The 15381-nt window shown below is 41.3% G+C and overlaps 1 protein-coding gene across 1 annotated transcript; it reads right to left on the bottom strand.

The window, feature by feature from the left end:
* Positions 1–1721: 1721 nt before the first annotated feature.
* On the bottom strand, positions 1722–14530 carry cplx3b (complexin 3b; the record flags this gene model as incomplete). The annotated part of the gene is made up of 3 exons (XM_080425026.1): positions 1722–2048; positions 3163–3250; positions 14373–14530. 3 exons carry the CDS (start codon positions 14528–14530, stop codon positions 1824–1826), a joined length of 471 nt encoding a protein of 156 aa, XP_080281152.1. The 3' UTR covers positions 1722–1823.
* Between the last annotated feature and the right edge of the window lie 851 nt (positions 14531–15381).

Here is a 15381-nt window from a genome sequence, read left to right as displayed (position 1 = left end):
AAACAGTTACATGTACTGTACATCTTATACAGATACACCTGGATATTTAACACATACCCAGCCTTTATTTGCCCTGGGCGAGGGGGGGGGGGGGTCATAAAAGGACAGCGAGGGTGATACGTATCCGATAACGTGATGATTGATGGTGATTTGACAGACCGTAGACCAATCAGTGCAAGCTCAAGTGACACCGCTTGCTCGAATGTCGACACGACGGAACAACGAAGGCTGCTGTTAATTGATTAAATGTTATTTTCGTCTTGTCATTGTGATAAGGCTATATGGGTATGTGATAAACAAACGATCGCCCAGGCATTCATTGTAATGCATGGGTGATGGCCGAAGAAATTTCACAATTGGACATGCTCTGTATTGTGCCACATCCTTCACGTATAGGTTGGAATGTGTTCGACAGAAACTTTGGCATGTGACTTGTATTACATACAAAGCATGTACATTTGAATTTTTGTTTAAATGGAGGAAGATGGTAACATTTACATTTCAATGTACTACTGGTGCATTTACTTGCAGTGTACTTTTCATGTTTTTCGGCATTGTGGAAAAAACTTTCACACCCCTTATTATTCCCTTCATGGAAATAACTATGACTATATAACTATGTATACTTAACCATATGTGCATTTCCCCATCTCCCCACATTTACTGAAACATTTGTTTCTGCAAATCACTAAATACTTGTTAGATACTGTTGAAGGTGGTCATTATTTTTTTTTAACCCAAAACGTCTCAATCCTAGTAACAGTAACATGTTGAGATGCAACTTATCAGTGGTTTGCAGAAACGTTTCTTCTCTGGCTATACTGGGTTGCATTTGTACACTCAGGATTTGTATATTTTAATACTGCAGGGCAGTGATGTCCAGCATTGTGCCCAGCAGAGCCAACAGTACACAACATTTCACTCCCAACTAGACATCACACCAGCTGGTTTGGACTAATTAGATCACCTTCCACTAGAGGGGGGGAGAACTCATGGATGAAATCTGCTGGTGTACTGTTTGGTTAGCAGGCAAACGTGCATACTATCGGTCTTCCACCATGACACAATGATGATTGGACACTTCTGCTGTAGACCATCGATGCCAGTGGTTCTCAAACGTTTCCGTGCCAAGGACCCCCCACGGACGGACCCCCATTTGAAAAGACATGCCAGGGACCCCCAAAAGAGGCTATAGCAGTGATTCATTCCGAACCATTTTAATTTCACAGACCCCCATGTGATGGCATTTGTATCTCTGGGAACCCAATATACACTGTAAAAATCATTTAATGTTAATCTAACTCTGAGAGAGTACAAATGGAACCAAATGCATTTGGTTCCATTTGTACTCTCTCAGAGTTACAGACCCATAAGGGTCCATTTGGTCCTGACTATCAATCATTTGACTGGGGACCCCCTGGAACCCCCTCAAGGACCCCTGGGGGGCTATCCGGACCCCACTTTGAGAACCACTGATCTATGCGTCCTAACATCATGTGTGAGAGAGAGAGAGAGAGAGAGAGAGAGAGAGAGAGAGAGAGAGAGAGAGAGAGAGAGAGAGAGAGAGAGAGAGATAGAGACAGAGAGAGAGGGAACAGGAGAAGAGAAGGTTGGCAGGAGGTGGGGACTCAAAATGAAAGGCTATAGCCTATACTCTGTTGCACAACAGTGTAGATAATTGTTGCTCAACAAAAGAAATGACATATTTCCAACTGAAAAAGTCTCGACACTGTTTTTCAGCCGTAAAATACTTCTTTTTTCTTTTCTTTTTTTTTCGTTATCTTTGTGATTGTATAAATGAAACCCTTAAGAGTTTGGCCAGATCACATGAGGCTGCAGTTTTCCGTCTGCTTTTTGAGGTCTTCCAGGGTGGCCTGGGCCTTGTCCTTCAGCTGGTCCATGTCCACATTCTGGATGCTGGTCAGCTGGCCCAGAACCGAGGACTTGCTCTCCTCCTCCTGGTTGTCCTCTGCAATCATCTTCGCCAGCTCTGTGGGCAGGCTCACGTCATCTCCGGCCGCCTGGATCTGGCCCTCGTCTAACTCGTTCTGAGACGCGCACGCACACACACGTGCACGCACGCGCACACACACGTGCACGCACGCGCACACACACACACACACACACACACACGCGCACACACACACACACACACGTGTGCACACACACACACACACACACACACACACACACACACACACACACAAAAGTAGATAAATGCATACAATTACATGAACTCAAACACACAGATATAGATATGTAAATGCATACAAACAACACTAGAAACAACACGGACACACAATCTGTCAGGGAAAAAGCTCTGGGGGAAAAAAGCCACAGTGGGGAAGAAGTGGTAAATATAAATGCATCTTTTCCCCCTCTGTTAACAGGCGTAGTAGAGAAGACATCTGCACACTAAGATGAACCCGCTTACTGTAATATCTAGGTCAGCGAGTCCCAACCTGTGGGCCGGGGCCCACTGGGTGGTCCGTGAGGATGTTGCCTGTGGGCCCCCAAATAACTGACGACATTTCAATGATAATATATTGTAACACTGATATAAAAAAGAAAGAGTATAATTTTCTTTCGTTTTCATTGTTCTACCGATAAACAAGAACTGTTGCTTTTCTTTTTTTCCCCTAAACTTTTATCCCACGATTTTGTAACCCTTTTTTCACCCGGTGCCAATTTTCGTGATCCTTGGCGCTACACTCACCCCACTAGCCTAGGGAGCCCAGGGCCGAACTCATGCCTCCTTCAATGCATGAGAGCCAACTGACCTTCTTGTCACCTGACAGGGGGGAGTTTCCCCGGTAGGACGTAGCGAGTGGAAGGAACACGTTATTCCAACCAGTTCCCTTCCCCTCCATCAGGCGCCCCGGCTGTCATGGGGGAGGCGACCAGGATTACTACATGTTTTTGTGAGGGTATTAACTAGGAGACACGGGGAGAACATGCTAACTCCACAGAGTAGGCCCTATCGCCAACCCGGTATGGGCGCTGATGACGCGGAGGAGAAGACACGCCCACAGCGTCCCCGGCGGGAATCGAACCCCAGGACCTTCTAGCTGTGAGGCGACAGCGCTACCGACTGCGCCACCGTGCCCCCGAACTGTTGGTTTTCAATGGTTATACAGCAAAATCAGTTGTGCATTTATTTACCTTTGGTAGTCTGTATTTATCCCGGAAATGACTTCGAACTGTCGCTCGCTCAGCCTTCTTCTGGGCAAAGTTAGCTTCTCGTTCCTGCCTGGGGGGAAGGAGGGAGATTATAATTCAGCTGAATACTGGAGATGCTTCTGGACATACAAACAGATAATCTCAGCTTCTAACTGAAGCCTCTTAGCTAATGCTGCCTTCAATTAACTGTACACCTCTGTGGAGATAAGAAGGATTTAATTGTCAACACAGTGACTCCTTCAGTTCCAACCCACACTTATATTTAATTTGAGAATTAGCCTCTACCATAAAGTATATCGTTGTTGGGGCAAAAACCTCTTGTCTCCAAGTTTTAACTTTTTTGTGTTTTTTCGTAAATTAACGCCCTACTTCATCATACTACAGCGTAACACAAAAGTATCCAAAATTACAGATCTACAAGCTCAAAACGGGGCGCGAGCTTGTGGATCTGTTATTGTTGAATTTGAATCTTGAAAAGTAACAGTTTTGGACATATGAGGTTTCCACCAGACAGAGACGATATTAAGTCTTGATTCTCAACTATCCACTATATTTAAAGTCGGGCATTAAAGGTGGTGTAATTAATATTCTTTGGTTAAAATAAGTGTTAAATAGCTCTGTATTCCGATAGTAATCATTGTTATAGAGCGTTTAGAACAGGGGTCTAACTAACAGAAAATATATTTCCAGGTCTGGATACCATTTTTATCCAATCAGGAGGGAGAGAACGCCACAAAGAACATCCATCAGCTTAGATTTTAGTGTTCCAGTTCCAATATTGTCTGCTATTTTTTGGGTTATGTTACTATCCTGTATCCTCTATGAGTTCTCTCATAAAATTGGTATTCTGACCTGAAAATTAAAGTATCTGTTTACTAAAGGGTTGGAGAGACTGTATGCCTGTTACTGGACAATCACTCTATATCAATTATTATGGAATATCGGAATATAGAGTTTTAAATTCTCAGCAAAACAATTATTTTCTGCTTTTACACAGTGGTGGAAAGGTACTCAAATTCTTTACTTAAAGGGATATTTCACTTTAAAAAAAACTTTTGGTCATTTTATCATCTACTCAGGCTTTTGTGAGCCCCCAGAACGTTTTTAAGTTGCTTGATTCAGTATTTAGATATTTGATAATCATTTTTATCAGACACGCCCCCTTCCTATGCAAACCCATTATAACTTCAAACTCCATTTTTAACATGTTAGATTCATCAAAAACACCCGTCCTTGGTTCTGGTGACTCACCCTGCCCTCCTAATACGCGAGGGGGCCGTGTTTTTTCGATTACCTTTTTCATTTATTTTTAATAAAAACAAATTAAAATGAAAAAAATGTAATACAATAACATTTTTAAATTAAATAAATGAAAAAGGTAATAAAAAAAACACGGCCCCTTCACGTATTAGGAGGGCAGGGTGAGTCAGCAGAACCAAGGACGGGTGTTTTTGATGAATCTAACATGTTAAAAATTGAGTTATAATGGGTTTGTATAGGAAGGGGGCGTATAAATGTCTGATAAAATGATTATCAAATATCTAAATACTGAATCAAGCAACTTAAAAACGGTCTGGGGGGCTCACAAAAGCCTGAGTAGACGATAAAATGACCAAAAGTTTTTTTAAAGTGAAATATCCCTTTAAGTAAAAGTATCAATACGGCAATGTAGAAGTACTCCGTTACAAGTAAAAGTCCAGAATTCTAAATTTACTTGATTAAAAGTACAAAAGTATTGGCATCAAAATGTACTTAAAGAACCAAAAGTAAAAGTACTAAAATGTTTGAAAATAGCAGATCTACAAGCTCACAAGTTTTGTGAGCTTGTAGATAGGCTATTTTCAAATTGCCTATGTATAAAACAGGGCTAAAGTGGTTAATGTGTGTTTCGCAATATCATAATTTATATCTGAAAAGTAACTAGTAACTAAAGTTTTCAAATTATTGTAGTGGAGTAAAAGTACAATATTTGCCTCTGAGATGTAGAGTAGAAGTAAAAGTATTGGAAATTGGAAATGCTCAAGTAAAGTAAAAATACCTCAAAATTGTACTTAAGTACAGTACTTGAGTAAATGTACTTTACACCACTGCTTTTACAAAACACATCACTTAACCCAGCTTTAATGAGACACTCACCCACCATCAAGGTGAGTTTGCTCACTCAGTGACCCACAGTACAAGACTAACCACACCATCGTGAAATCCACTGAATTTGGGTCTCATCTCGCATTCAAACAATATTAGCCCCTATAAAGCAACACAGGAAGCCTAACATCACCACATTCACAGTTTTGCCCTGATCTACGTCAGTGCCAATTACCCTTTGAAATTGTAAAAAATTGTTTAAAAAAAACAAATATGGAAACAAATGGATCTGTAAATGACATTTTTACCCAAAGAGTTGAATGAACAGAGGATTTTTACGTGTAGTAGGTCAGCATGAGGTGAATAAACAGCAGCGTTTAATGTCAGATAATGCTGTGCTACTGCTCCCTGAATCCCCAGATGTAGCCTGCTGTTGGTTCAGTGCTCAGAATGTTCAGTCCGCTGAGACGTAGATAGAGCCAATAGTCTGCAAACAGCAGACTCAAAACAGCCTAGAATGACACCACTCTGTGCCCTGCAGCGAGCAGACCTAGATCGGGACCCCCGTTCCGATATGCATCAGGCCATGAACCCCCGCATTTTCTTATTATCCCCAATCTACACTGTAAAATCCTCGGTGGTCATTTAACTCTGAGAGTGTACAAAGAATAACCATCAATCATTCAGCTGATGGGGGACCCTCTGGACACGCTCAAGGGCCCCTGGAGGTCCATGGACCCCACGTTGATAAACACGTGTGACCTAGATAACCTTCGCAGCCTCCACTCACATGCTCCACTAACGCCGTTAGTTACCAAACCTCTACGTATGATCATGCAAGCTACAGTATAGGCATAAGATCAGTTTCAAGGTATTTCTGCGTACTCGCGTTGTGAGCTTGTAGATCTGCTATTTTCAAACATTTTAGTCGTTTTAACTTTTGGTACTTTAAGTATATTTTTATGCCAATAATTTTGTACTTTTACTCAAGTAACATTGTGAACACAGGCCTTTTACATGTAACAAAGTATTTTTATATTGTGGTATTGCTACTTTTACTTAAGTAAAATATCTGAGTACTTCCACAACAACAACTCTACAACATGGCGTTGTAGAGTTGTTGTTGTTATTTAATGTTGCTGTGAGGGTAGTCGATCTATTCAGTAGATGTTTCCAGTTGGAAGAATAATCAAGTGATTTACCTAGATCTACTGGTTGGTCCGTAGTTATAGCAGCTGGAATCAGGTCACACGTTTGAGATGAATAACCCCCCCAGTGTGTTTCTGTAAATACACTTGTATTGCTCTTAATATTGATGATCTCTTGTATAGTATTGTGTGTCTTTATATAGACTCTCTCGCATGGCCAGACAGTTGCCTCCAACAATTTTCAAATGCCTCCAGACCGGTCATACATCATTGTGATTGTGGAATAGTTGTCTGGCTATTAGTTTATAGTCTTTATATGTCTTGATGAATTGAATACACAGGACCACAATGGAAACAAGCCCCTGCCCTCAGGGCTTTTTGTGTTATCCTTTTAGCATTGTTGTATAACTTTACATCTGTACTTTTAAACTGTTAAAATAAAGTATTCAATCAATCAATAGATGAGCCTTCATCAGGGTCCACTCACTTTAAAGGGATAGTTCACCCCCAAAATGACTTTTTCTCTATCGATTAGTCACCCCATGGAGACTTGAATTCATAGAGATTTTTTTTGTTTTGTCGCATTCCTAAGCCAATAATTTGATGACCGGCGCCGGCTACCGGAGACATTAGCATCTTTCTGCCGGTCATCAAATTATTGGCTCAGGAATGCGACAAAAACTAAAACTCATGAATTCATGGTTTCATGGGGTGTGTAATTGATAGAAAATAAGTGTTTTTTTGGGTGAACTACTCCTTTAACCCTCTATACTTAGTAAAACGGACCTGAGTTGCAACTGTGCTTGGTACTCTACACCAAATCTCTTCGGCAAAAATAGCCGATCTACAAGCTTTTTGCGTTGTGACCCACTGTGAGCTTGTAGAGCGGCTATTTTTGGCTAATGTTCCCCCCAGAATGTGGATTCTGGGGTTCAAGTGGTTAAGTAATGTAAGAGTGCTTCGTGGGCCCTGATGAAGGCTCTTTGAGCTGAAATGCGTTTTCCAAAGCCATACTGCAATCAAGGCTTTTTAAACATTTAACTGAACAACATGCTTTGGATCCTTTTTTTTTTAAGTTCATGCCAGGAGTATATTATTGTTTTCCACAAAGGAAAGGAACTTAAAAACTCTTATTGCCCATTTTCCTATATCAGTCCCTATGCATCTATTATGATGTGTGACTTACTGTTTTTATTTTAACATAACTATGTGGCTTTGATGATGATGACACTCCTCTTTCTGTCTATAGTTGCAATATTTAACCACTTAATCCCCATATGGGTAACCGGAGCCCCTCATGGCTCAAAACTTTTTTCTGTTTTCTGTTATTGGTCTGCCTGGAAATGTTTGTTGATATAGGGACATTATCACATCAATAAATATACAGTATGTCAACAGACTGAGGCTAATATATCATACACATTGAAATGCATCGCTCATATTTCATTGGCCTCCATCTTTTCCAATAGATTAGTAAAAAAGTATACATTTTACAATGTCTAAATTACATCGACCCAATGAGGATATTGTTGTCTGCTCCTAGTCTAAACAGCCATGTGATGCCTCCAGCAGAGGGCAGACTGCTGGCACGCTCCTCTCCAAGTCAATCTCACTCAAATGTTAGTAGGGCACTTCTTAATTGTCCATAATGAAATCTTCCCTCATTAAATGGTGCCTGCACCATAGAAGCCATGAGAAGGCATTGAAAGGAGCCTGCTTCAAGGAGCCCTGTGGGCTAAACATAGACTTAATAATAACAGCCATGAAAGTGATTACAGTCAATCAATGACACAAAGAGCCCAGACTGCGTGATTATTACATAACGTATTAACATCAAAAAGATGAGATAGCGTTTATCCAAAACAGAGCTGGGAGAAACCACAGGGGTGACATTAAACGACTGGAGCTATCAAGTCAACAGCTTAATTTGAATACGGTCCAGAGGGGGCGGCGTACTGTAAGACCGTGGGGAGCGTTTGTACCCAAAGCATGTCAACATAGTGGAAGGTCATTTGCTTTGTTATCTTTTTAACCCATTCAATCCGGGAACGCATCTGTGTCATTTTAGATTTATTTGGCTATTCAAAAATAGCATATCTACAAGCTCTTGAAAATAAGTTGTGAAAATGTGTGCAAATCTTTGAATATATATAGATATAGATATAGATATATATTTTTCAAGCGAACATTTGTAACTCAAGTCTTTGCTTCTGGGGGATTCTACAAATGTCTTCTAAATCCCAACAGTAATTTTTTTTAAACGTATGTTGCTATAATATCAGTGGTCCACAAACCTTTTGCATTTCAAGGACCAGCCAAAATGATATGTGTTTGGCCGCGGACCCCCCCCATCTCAAAATATGTTGTTCCAGGGACCCCCCAGAAGCAAAGATTTGAGTTTCAAATGTTCGCTTAAAAATATATATATATATTCAAAGATTTGCAAAAATGTTCATGATTTAAAAAAAAAAAAGCTGATCTACAAGCTCATAGCGCGGCACTCGGTGCCGCGCTATGAGCTTGTAGATGTGCTATTTTTGAAGAGCCAAAGAAATCTTGAAATGGCACACAGATGCGTTCCCGGTCTTAATGGGTTAAATATAGTATTCACGATGCTGTCCACACCAGCACAGAGTTTCACAACGCTATCAACAGGAAATAAACAATCTTCAACTGGCGGCGGCGGCGGCCTCAAATAGCTCTGCCTGCCTGCCTTATTGTCCTCTTCCTTCTCTCGACCTCTCCAAGGGCATCAGATGTCACTGTGGCCACAGTTTGTCACCGTGGCTGGGTGCTAAATGTGATAAAATGGCTCTCTGTGTGACATGCCACTGTGAACAGGCCCATCGCCCAACCTTCCATTTCTACTTTAATGAGTGCAGCTTCCGTCCCTCAGTGATGTATGATGTGTCTAATAATTCACCACCGCCGAAGGTCATGGTATGGTGATGATGTTGTTGTGTATGAGGTCACGCTGTGGCCTGTAGGTATAGAACTGTAACATTAGACCAGAGACTTATATACAAATAGCATAGTGTATCCTGCTTATTTTTTTATGTGGTCCATCATGTCACTATTAACCACTAAAATAATTGTTTATATTGTGTTATGCGACTATGGACAATACATCAATGTTTACCATGGACCAGTGGTGGAAAAAGTACTCTTTTGTTTTACTTAAGTAAAAGTAACAATACTGCAATGTAGAAATACTCTGTTACAAGCAAAAGTCCGGAATTCAAAATTTACTTGAGTAAAAGTACTGAAGTATTGGTATCAAAATGTACTTAAAGTACCAAAAGTAGAAAGTACTCATTATGCAGAATGTCCCATTTCACAAGTTTTCAAATGTATAAAAAATCATAAGAAAATAGCAGATCTACAAGCTCACAATGCGTTGCGATGCGACGCATTGTGGCTATTTTTTTGCGGCTATTTTCAAATGGCCGAAATGTATATATAGGGCTGAAGTGGTCAATGTATGTGTTGTATTAATAATCAAAATCTACAAAGTAACTAGTAACTAAAGATTTCTAATAATTGTAGTGGCGTAAAAGTACAACATTTGCCTCTGAGATGGAGTAGAAGTAAAAGTACTGAAAATTACAAATAATCCAGTAAAGTAAAAATACCTCAGAATTGTACTTAAGTACTGTACTTGAGTAAATGTACTTGGTTACTTTCCACCACTGTATTTTCTGTGTCTCATACACAATACCAATCCCCCCCCAGTAGAACAAATGTCAATTAATTTCTTTGACATTTTGACCAAAATCTGCTATGTTCGGCAAAGAGATTTGGTGTAGAGGGGAGGAAAAGTACAGAGCCAACCCCGGTCAACCAAGTATTAATGTAGTGTAGAGGGTTTTAATGGTTAACCAAATAGCTATTCCTGAATGATGATCAAAAGGGAACACCTGTTCCATCCATCACATTTGGAGTATGTGGCATACAGGCATATGTGGCAGCACCCCAGGGTGCAATCAGGGGGGAGAGGGCACGCCCCCCTGTGTTAACAGATAATGGTACATTTCTAAGGGGTCATGATAGGGCCATGTGGGAGACATCAATAATTGATTGATTTAAGTATAAGGTTCCTCATAAACAGACACATTTATACAACGCCTTTCTCCAAAGTACTTCATGTTCTCCCATTCACATGCACTCACATTCACACACCGATGGTGGAGGAAACCATGCACTGCACCAACGACCTGCTCATCTGGAGCAGTCAGGGGTTAACGGTGTCTTGCTCAAGGACACTTCGACAGTTAACCCAGAGGGAACCTTCCGTTAACCAAGCGGCCGCTCTCTGCCTCCTGAGCCACGCGTAGTCCCGCATCACTCCACAAGAGGAGCACACCGCACCTTGCAAGGGTTCGATCAACGTTTACTTCTCTATGTAATAGTTTAAGTTTAACCACTTAACCTATTAAAATATCACCAAACCATTTCAAACACTTTTAAATTCGTCTTCAAAAATAGCAGATCTCTAAGCTCACAACATGTGGAGGCGGTGTGATCTGATCTTGTAGATCTGCTATTTTCGAACATTACGCGAAACATTTGCACCTATAATGTGCCCAAAATAAAGACACCAGGGTTCCGTCCTCTGTGACCATTATGGGTGGAGCATGGCAGCACCACCCAGGGTCATGGGTTCTACACCCTGTGTCAAACATGTGTGGGGGGGGGGGGGGGGGGGGGGGGGGCTGATGGGTAGCCCACAATTTCGTCATGGAACTAATAATGGTAAAGGCACTAAATGCAAATAGTATATCTCTGCTGTCCGGCCGGAACCAGCTAAATCCAAAATGGTAATTGTTCAGGAAATGAAAAACAAAATATCAATTTTTCTGAAAATGAAGAAAACCTTATATTTTTAAAACAAAGCAATACTGCCTCATCAAACTTGGTATTGTGACTTTATATATTATCAGATACTTGCATGTGTCATTATATTATCACCACTTTACCCAAATCCAGCTCAAGTGGAGTTAGGAGTTTTGTCCAAACACAAATCCAGCGCAAGTGGAGTTAGGAGGTTTTGTCCATCATTGATAAGAACAGCTGGCAATGGATCTCAAAGCTCACAACACATCACAACGCATTGTGAGCTTGGAGATCAGCTATTTATGGTGAGCGCCATCCTCATATACTAAGTATAGATCAAGCTGAATTCTGTACTTAAACAACTTTTATTTTAACATGCATTGTAAACAACCATGGATCTAACTGTTACCACTGTTGTTCTTCTACAGTTGAGTGCAACAAACAATTCTGCCTCAATACTCAATCATGTATTTAACAACATCTACAATAGCAACAATAAATAAATAGCATATAAATACAAAATACATTCATGAAAAATAGAATCTATAGCCTATCAAATCTGTAGCCTACTGCACTAACAATAACAACCACAGTTGAATTTACCTATCATATACCTATCAACATTTTATTATCACACTGTTGTGTGTTGTGTGTTGCGTGTGTGTGGTGGGTGTTTCTTAGTGCTTTAGATTGTCATAAAAGCTGTGAAAGTCTTTTGGCATGATCTCCTTGAGCTCTTGGAGATGTTTGAAACAAACTCCTGCACACACTCATTCTCTGTCCATTAACATTTAAAAAGAAAACACGAGCAGATGACCTTTGTGAAGACACCCTTCTCCTCTTTACTGGGGTGTCAATCTATCAAACCTTGCACATACATTCTCTTCTCTTCCCAGTTTATGTTCTCCCAAAAGCATTGAAAAATCTTCTCCCTGTCTGCCTCATACAGAGCAGAGCTTCTCTGAGAGCCTAAGAGGAGGGGGGAGTTGTTTGTTTTTGACGGACAGTTTGAGGGTCCAATGGAGTTAGGAGTTTTCGTCAGAGGCGCTTTTTAATACTTTTCATATGTTATTATTAAAAAAAAAATTACACAGATGTAGAGGGGGTACAATAGCGTTGATTTATGAAAAATAAATAAATAAATGAAAATGGAGTTAGCTGGTCCCGGCTGGACACTGACGATATGCTAATTATCCAGGTTAGCAGCAGCCCCATCTTTTGACCTCCTGAAAGGCAACTGTATGGAACAGTGGCGACTGAAAAACAATCAACTTAAGCAAAGGCATGAACACATTGTCAGAGTTTAGTAATTGGCTTGGGTATAAAATCCACATGTACCCATGCTGCCTCTACACCTCTCTCTGTCTGTCTGTCTGTCTGTCTGTCTGTCTGTCTGTTTTCCATAGTGTCTGAAGATGGCAACATGACTAAGGGGAGTGAGTGGATTGCCATGCCTAGATTGCCTACTCTACTGAAAGAAATAGTTAAAAAAAAAAGAACAAGAAAAAAAGAAAAACAACACCACCAAATCTCTTATGTCCCAAATACTCTATGTGCATTAAATTCTCTCCCCACAGCAAATACAAAAGAACAGTTGATCTGGTCGGGGCTGCATGGGCTGGGGAATCGCGGATGCTTATTCCGTGAGCAGGAGAGTGAACATCTGATTTGGCCGGTGGGGGAGCGCACCGCACCGAGGGAGCCGTCATACTAATTGATTGTGAGGTGTTGTCTCGTGTGTGAACTCTCTGTTAACCAAATGACCTTGTTGCTGCAAATGTCACTTTTAATATGTAACACCACGGTCCTCTGGAGACGAACATCACAAGGGACGTGCACAATGTGGAAGGAAGAAACCTCCAGAGTATTCATGAATCAGCGTTAACATTTGGCAAGGTGATCAGATCAGAAACTGGCTATTGAGGTGATCAGTTCAGTTCACCAAAAACAACCATTATTAATCATTATTGTTTGAGCATAAAACAACTTTCACCCCAGATAGTCAGACTCAGAATTTATTTATTATTCATATTACATCATTGACTCATTCTTTGCTGGGTTTTATTATTAAAGTATTGACTTTGTATTATTAGCAGTCTATAATAAGATGTAAAAGTGAAAAGTGACTTGGTGACCAAACGTCAACATGTGTCTTGAAGGGGGGGGGAAATAAGGCACATGTTGACTTTTAGGGATTTACACATTAGCAAATGCAGAAATCCAGTTCTCAGCGTTTTGACAATCTGACAACAAAACGGTTAAAAAGTCGGAGGCATGCAGTCTCAAGCAGACTTGAGCCACGAGCGTTCTTAGGCGAGAGTCACCGCACTGAGCGTCCGAGTTATGTCCCGCAGCATCCGAGTTATGTCCCAATAGGATCATAAATAATATATTGCCCAAAAGTCATATTGTGACTTTTGCCCCCCCCCCCCCCCCCCCCCAAATATGGCTTTCTTTTGTGAGACTGCATTGATCCAAAAAGCTTGGCCAGTGTCCACCCCTGCTACAAACATCAGTGTGTAGGCTTTTCCGAAATTAATTTCAATTTCAGTTCCTGCCGAGATAAATAATTCCCAGTACAAATTCCCTTGGGTAGTTGCTGTCCTACATTATTTACCAGGGAGAGAAGAGATCCCGGGGCGAGGAGCAGATGTGAGCCGCCCGTTGCACTGATGCGTAAAGTAGCGCATGGCACTACTTTACGCATCAGATTTAAATTACAGCTTTACAAACTGGACTACAACACCTTTACACGACACAATATTCTAAATCAGTGGTTCTCAACCTTTTCAGGCCGTGACGTGACCCCCCCAAAATAATCATATTTGAACTGGGGACCCCCCCCTCCCTCCTCCCTGATAAGCACTTGGAATTGTAGGAGTTGAGGCATTCAATTATCGGTTCCACAGATAAATATTGTGAAAATAGCAGATCTACAAGCCCCCCCCCCCACAAAAAAAATCACTTGGGGACCCGACCACAGGTTGAGAACCACTGGACTACACAACAACACCTTTACACTACTACACATTATTCTAAACGCCAACATTCTTTCTTTTTTTTTTATTCCGACACAGATTCATTCCGACTATATTTGATATTAAAGCCTAAATGAATTCTCCTTACTTCTCCTCTTCCAACTGCTCCTTGTATTGTTCAAACTCCTCCTCGGTCATTCCCGCCGCGCCGGCTTCAGTTTTCTCCTCCGCGGGTTTGTCCTCCGTTCCTCCTCCCGTCAGGTTCTTCAGCTGTCCGCCCACCATCTGTTTGACCATGAAAGCCATTCTTCTGAGCCTTGTGGAGATCACTTGGTCTCACTTGGCCCAGGTGAAAAGTTGAAACCTCTGGGAAGACGCGCTCTTGCCTTGGATACGGGAGCGCGGCGGTGATCACAGCAGTGTTACTTTTGTTGACCAAGACTAAGACTATAATTTTGATATTCAGTCGAAATCAGAATTTGCTGTCAAAATGAACACTGATCTCCGGGAAGACGCGTTCTTGTCTTGGATACAGGAGCGCGGATCACAGAGAGATCCGGTGATCACAGAGATCCGACCGAGAGAGAGAGTGATGTTCTACTTCTTTGGTTAGAAAGTACAAAGAACACGCGCTGTTCAAACGCTTCTTGATGGGAAAGAAAAGAGGAATTAAGAAGCGGGGGAGAAAACGGGTTAGGAAGGAAAGTTTTATTCCAACTACGCGTCGATCCTTCTCTCTGGTCAGGTATGGTTTCAGCACCGCTACCGACGGACAGCTCCGCGTTGTGATTGAGAGCGACGGAGCTGCACAAATAGTGAGTCAACAAGTCTGCCTCGTTGTTCTACCAATCCTCTAACCCAGCGGTTCTCAACCTGTGGGTCGGGACCCCCAGTGGTCCTTGAGGGGGTTCCAGGTGGTCCCCAGCTAAATGATGGAGAGTCGGTAACCAAGTGGACCCTTATAGATCTTTGACTCTTGACGTACTGAGAGTGTAAAATGAAACCAGAGTTAAATTATTGTTAAACATCTGCATTACTTAATTTACATGAAGTCTACACAATTAGAGAATGTAGAAGAATTGTCATTTTGATCAACGTTTGCCTGTTATCTCTCCTATGGTACCAACATCAATACAGCATGGAATTGTGGACACAAT

The sequence above is a fragment of the Gymnoscopelus braueri genome (assembly GCF_963280865.1).
Source record: "Gymnoscopelus braueri genome assembly, chromosome: 1".
In the NCBI taxonomy this organism is placed as follows: domain Eukaryota; kingdom Metazoa; phylum Chordata; class Actinopteri; order Myctophiformes; family Myctophidae; genus Gymnoscopelus; species Gymnoscopelus braueri.
Note: the sequence above shows the minus strand (reverse complement) of the source record. Positions and strands in the feature narration are given on the sequence as shown.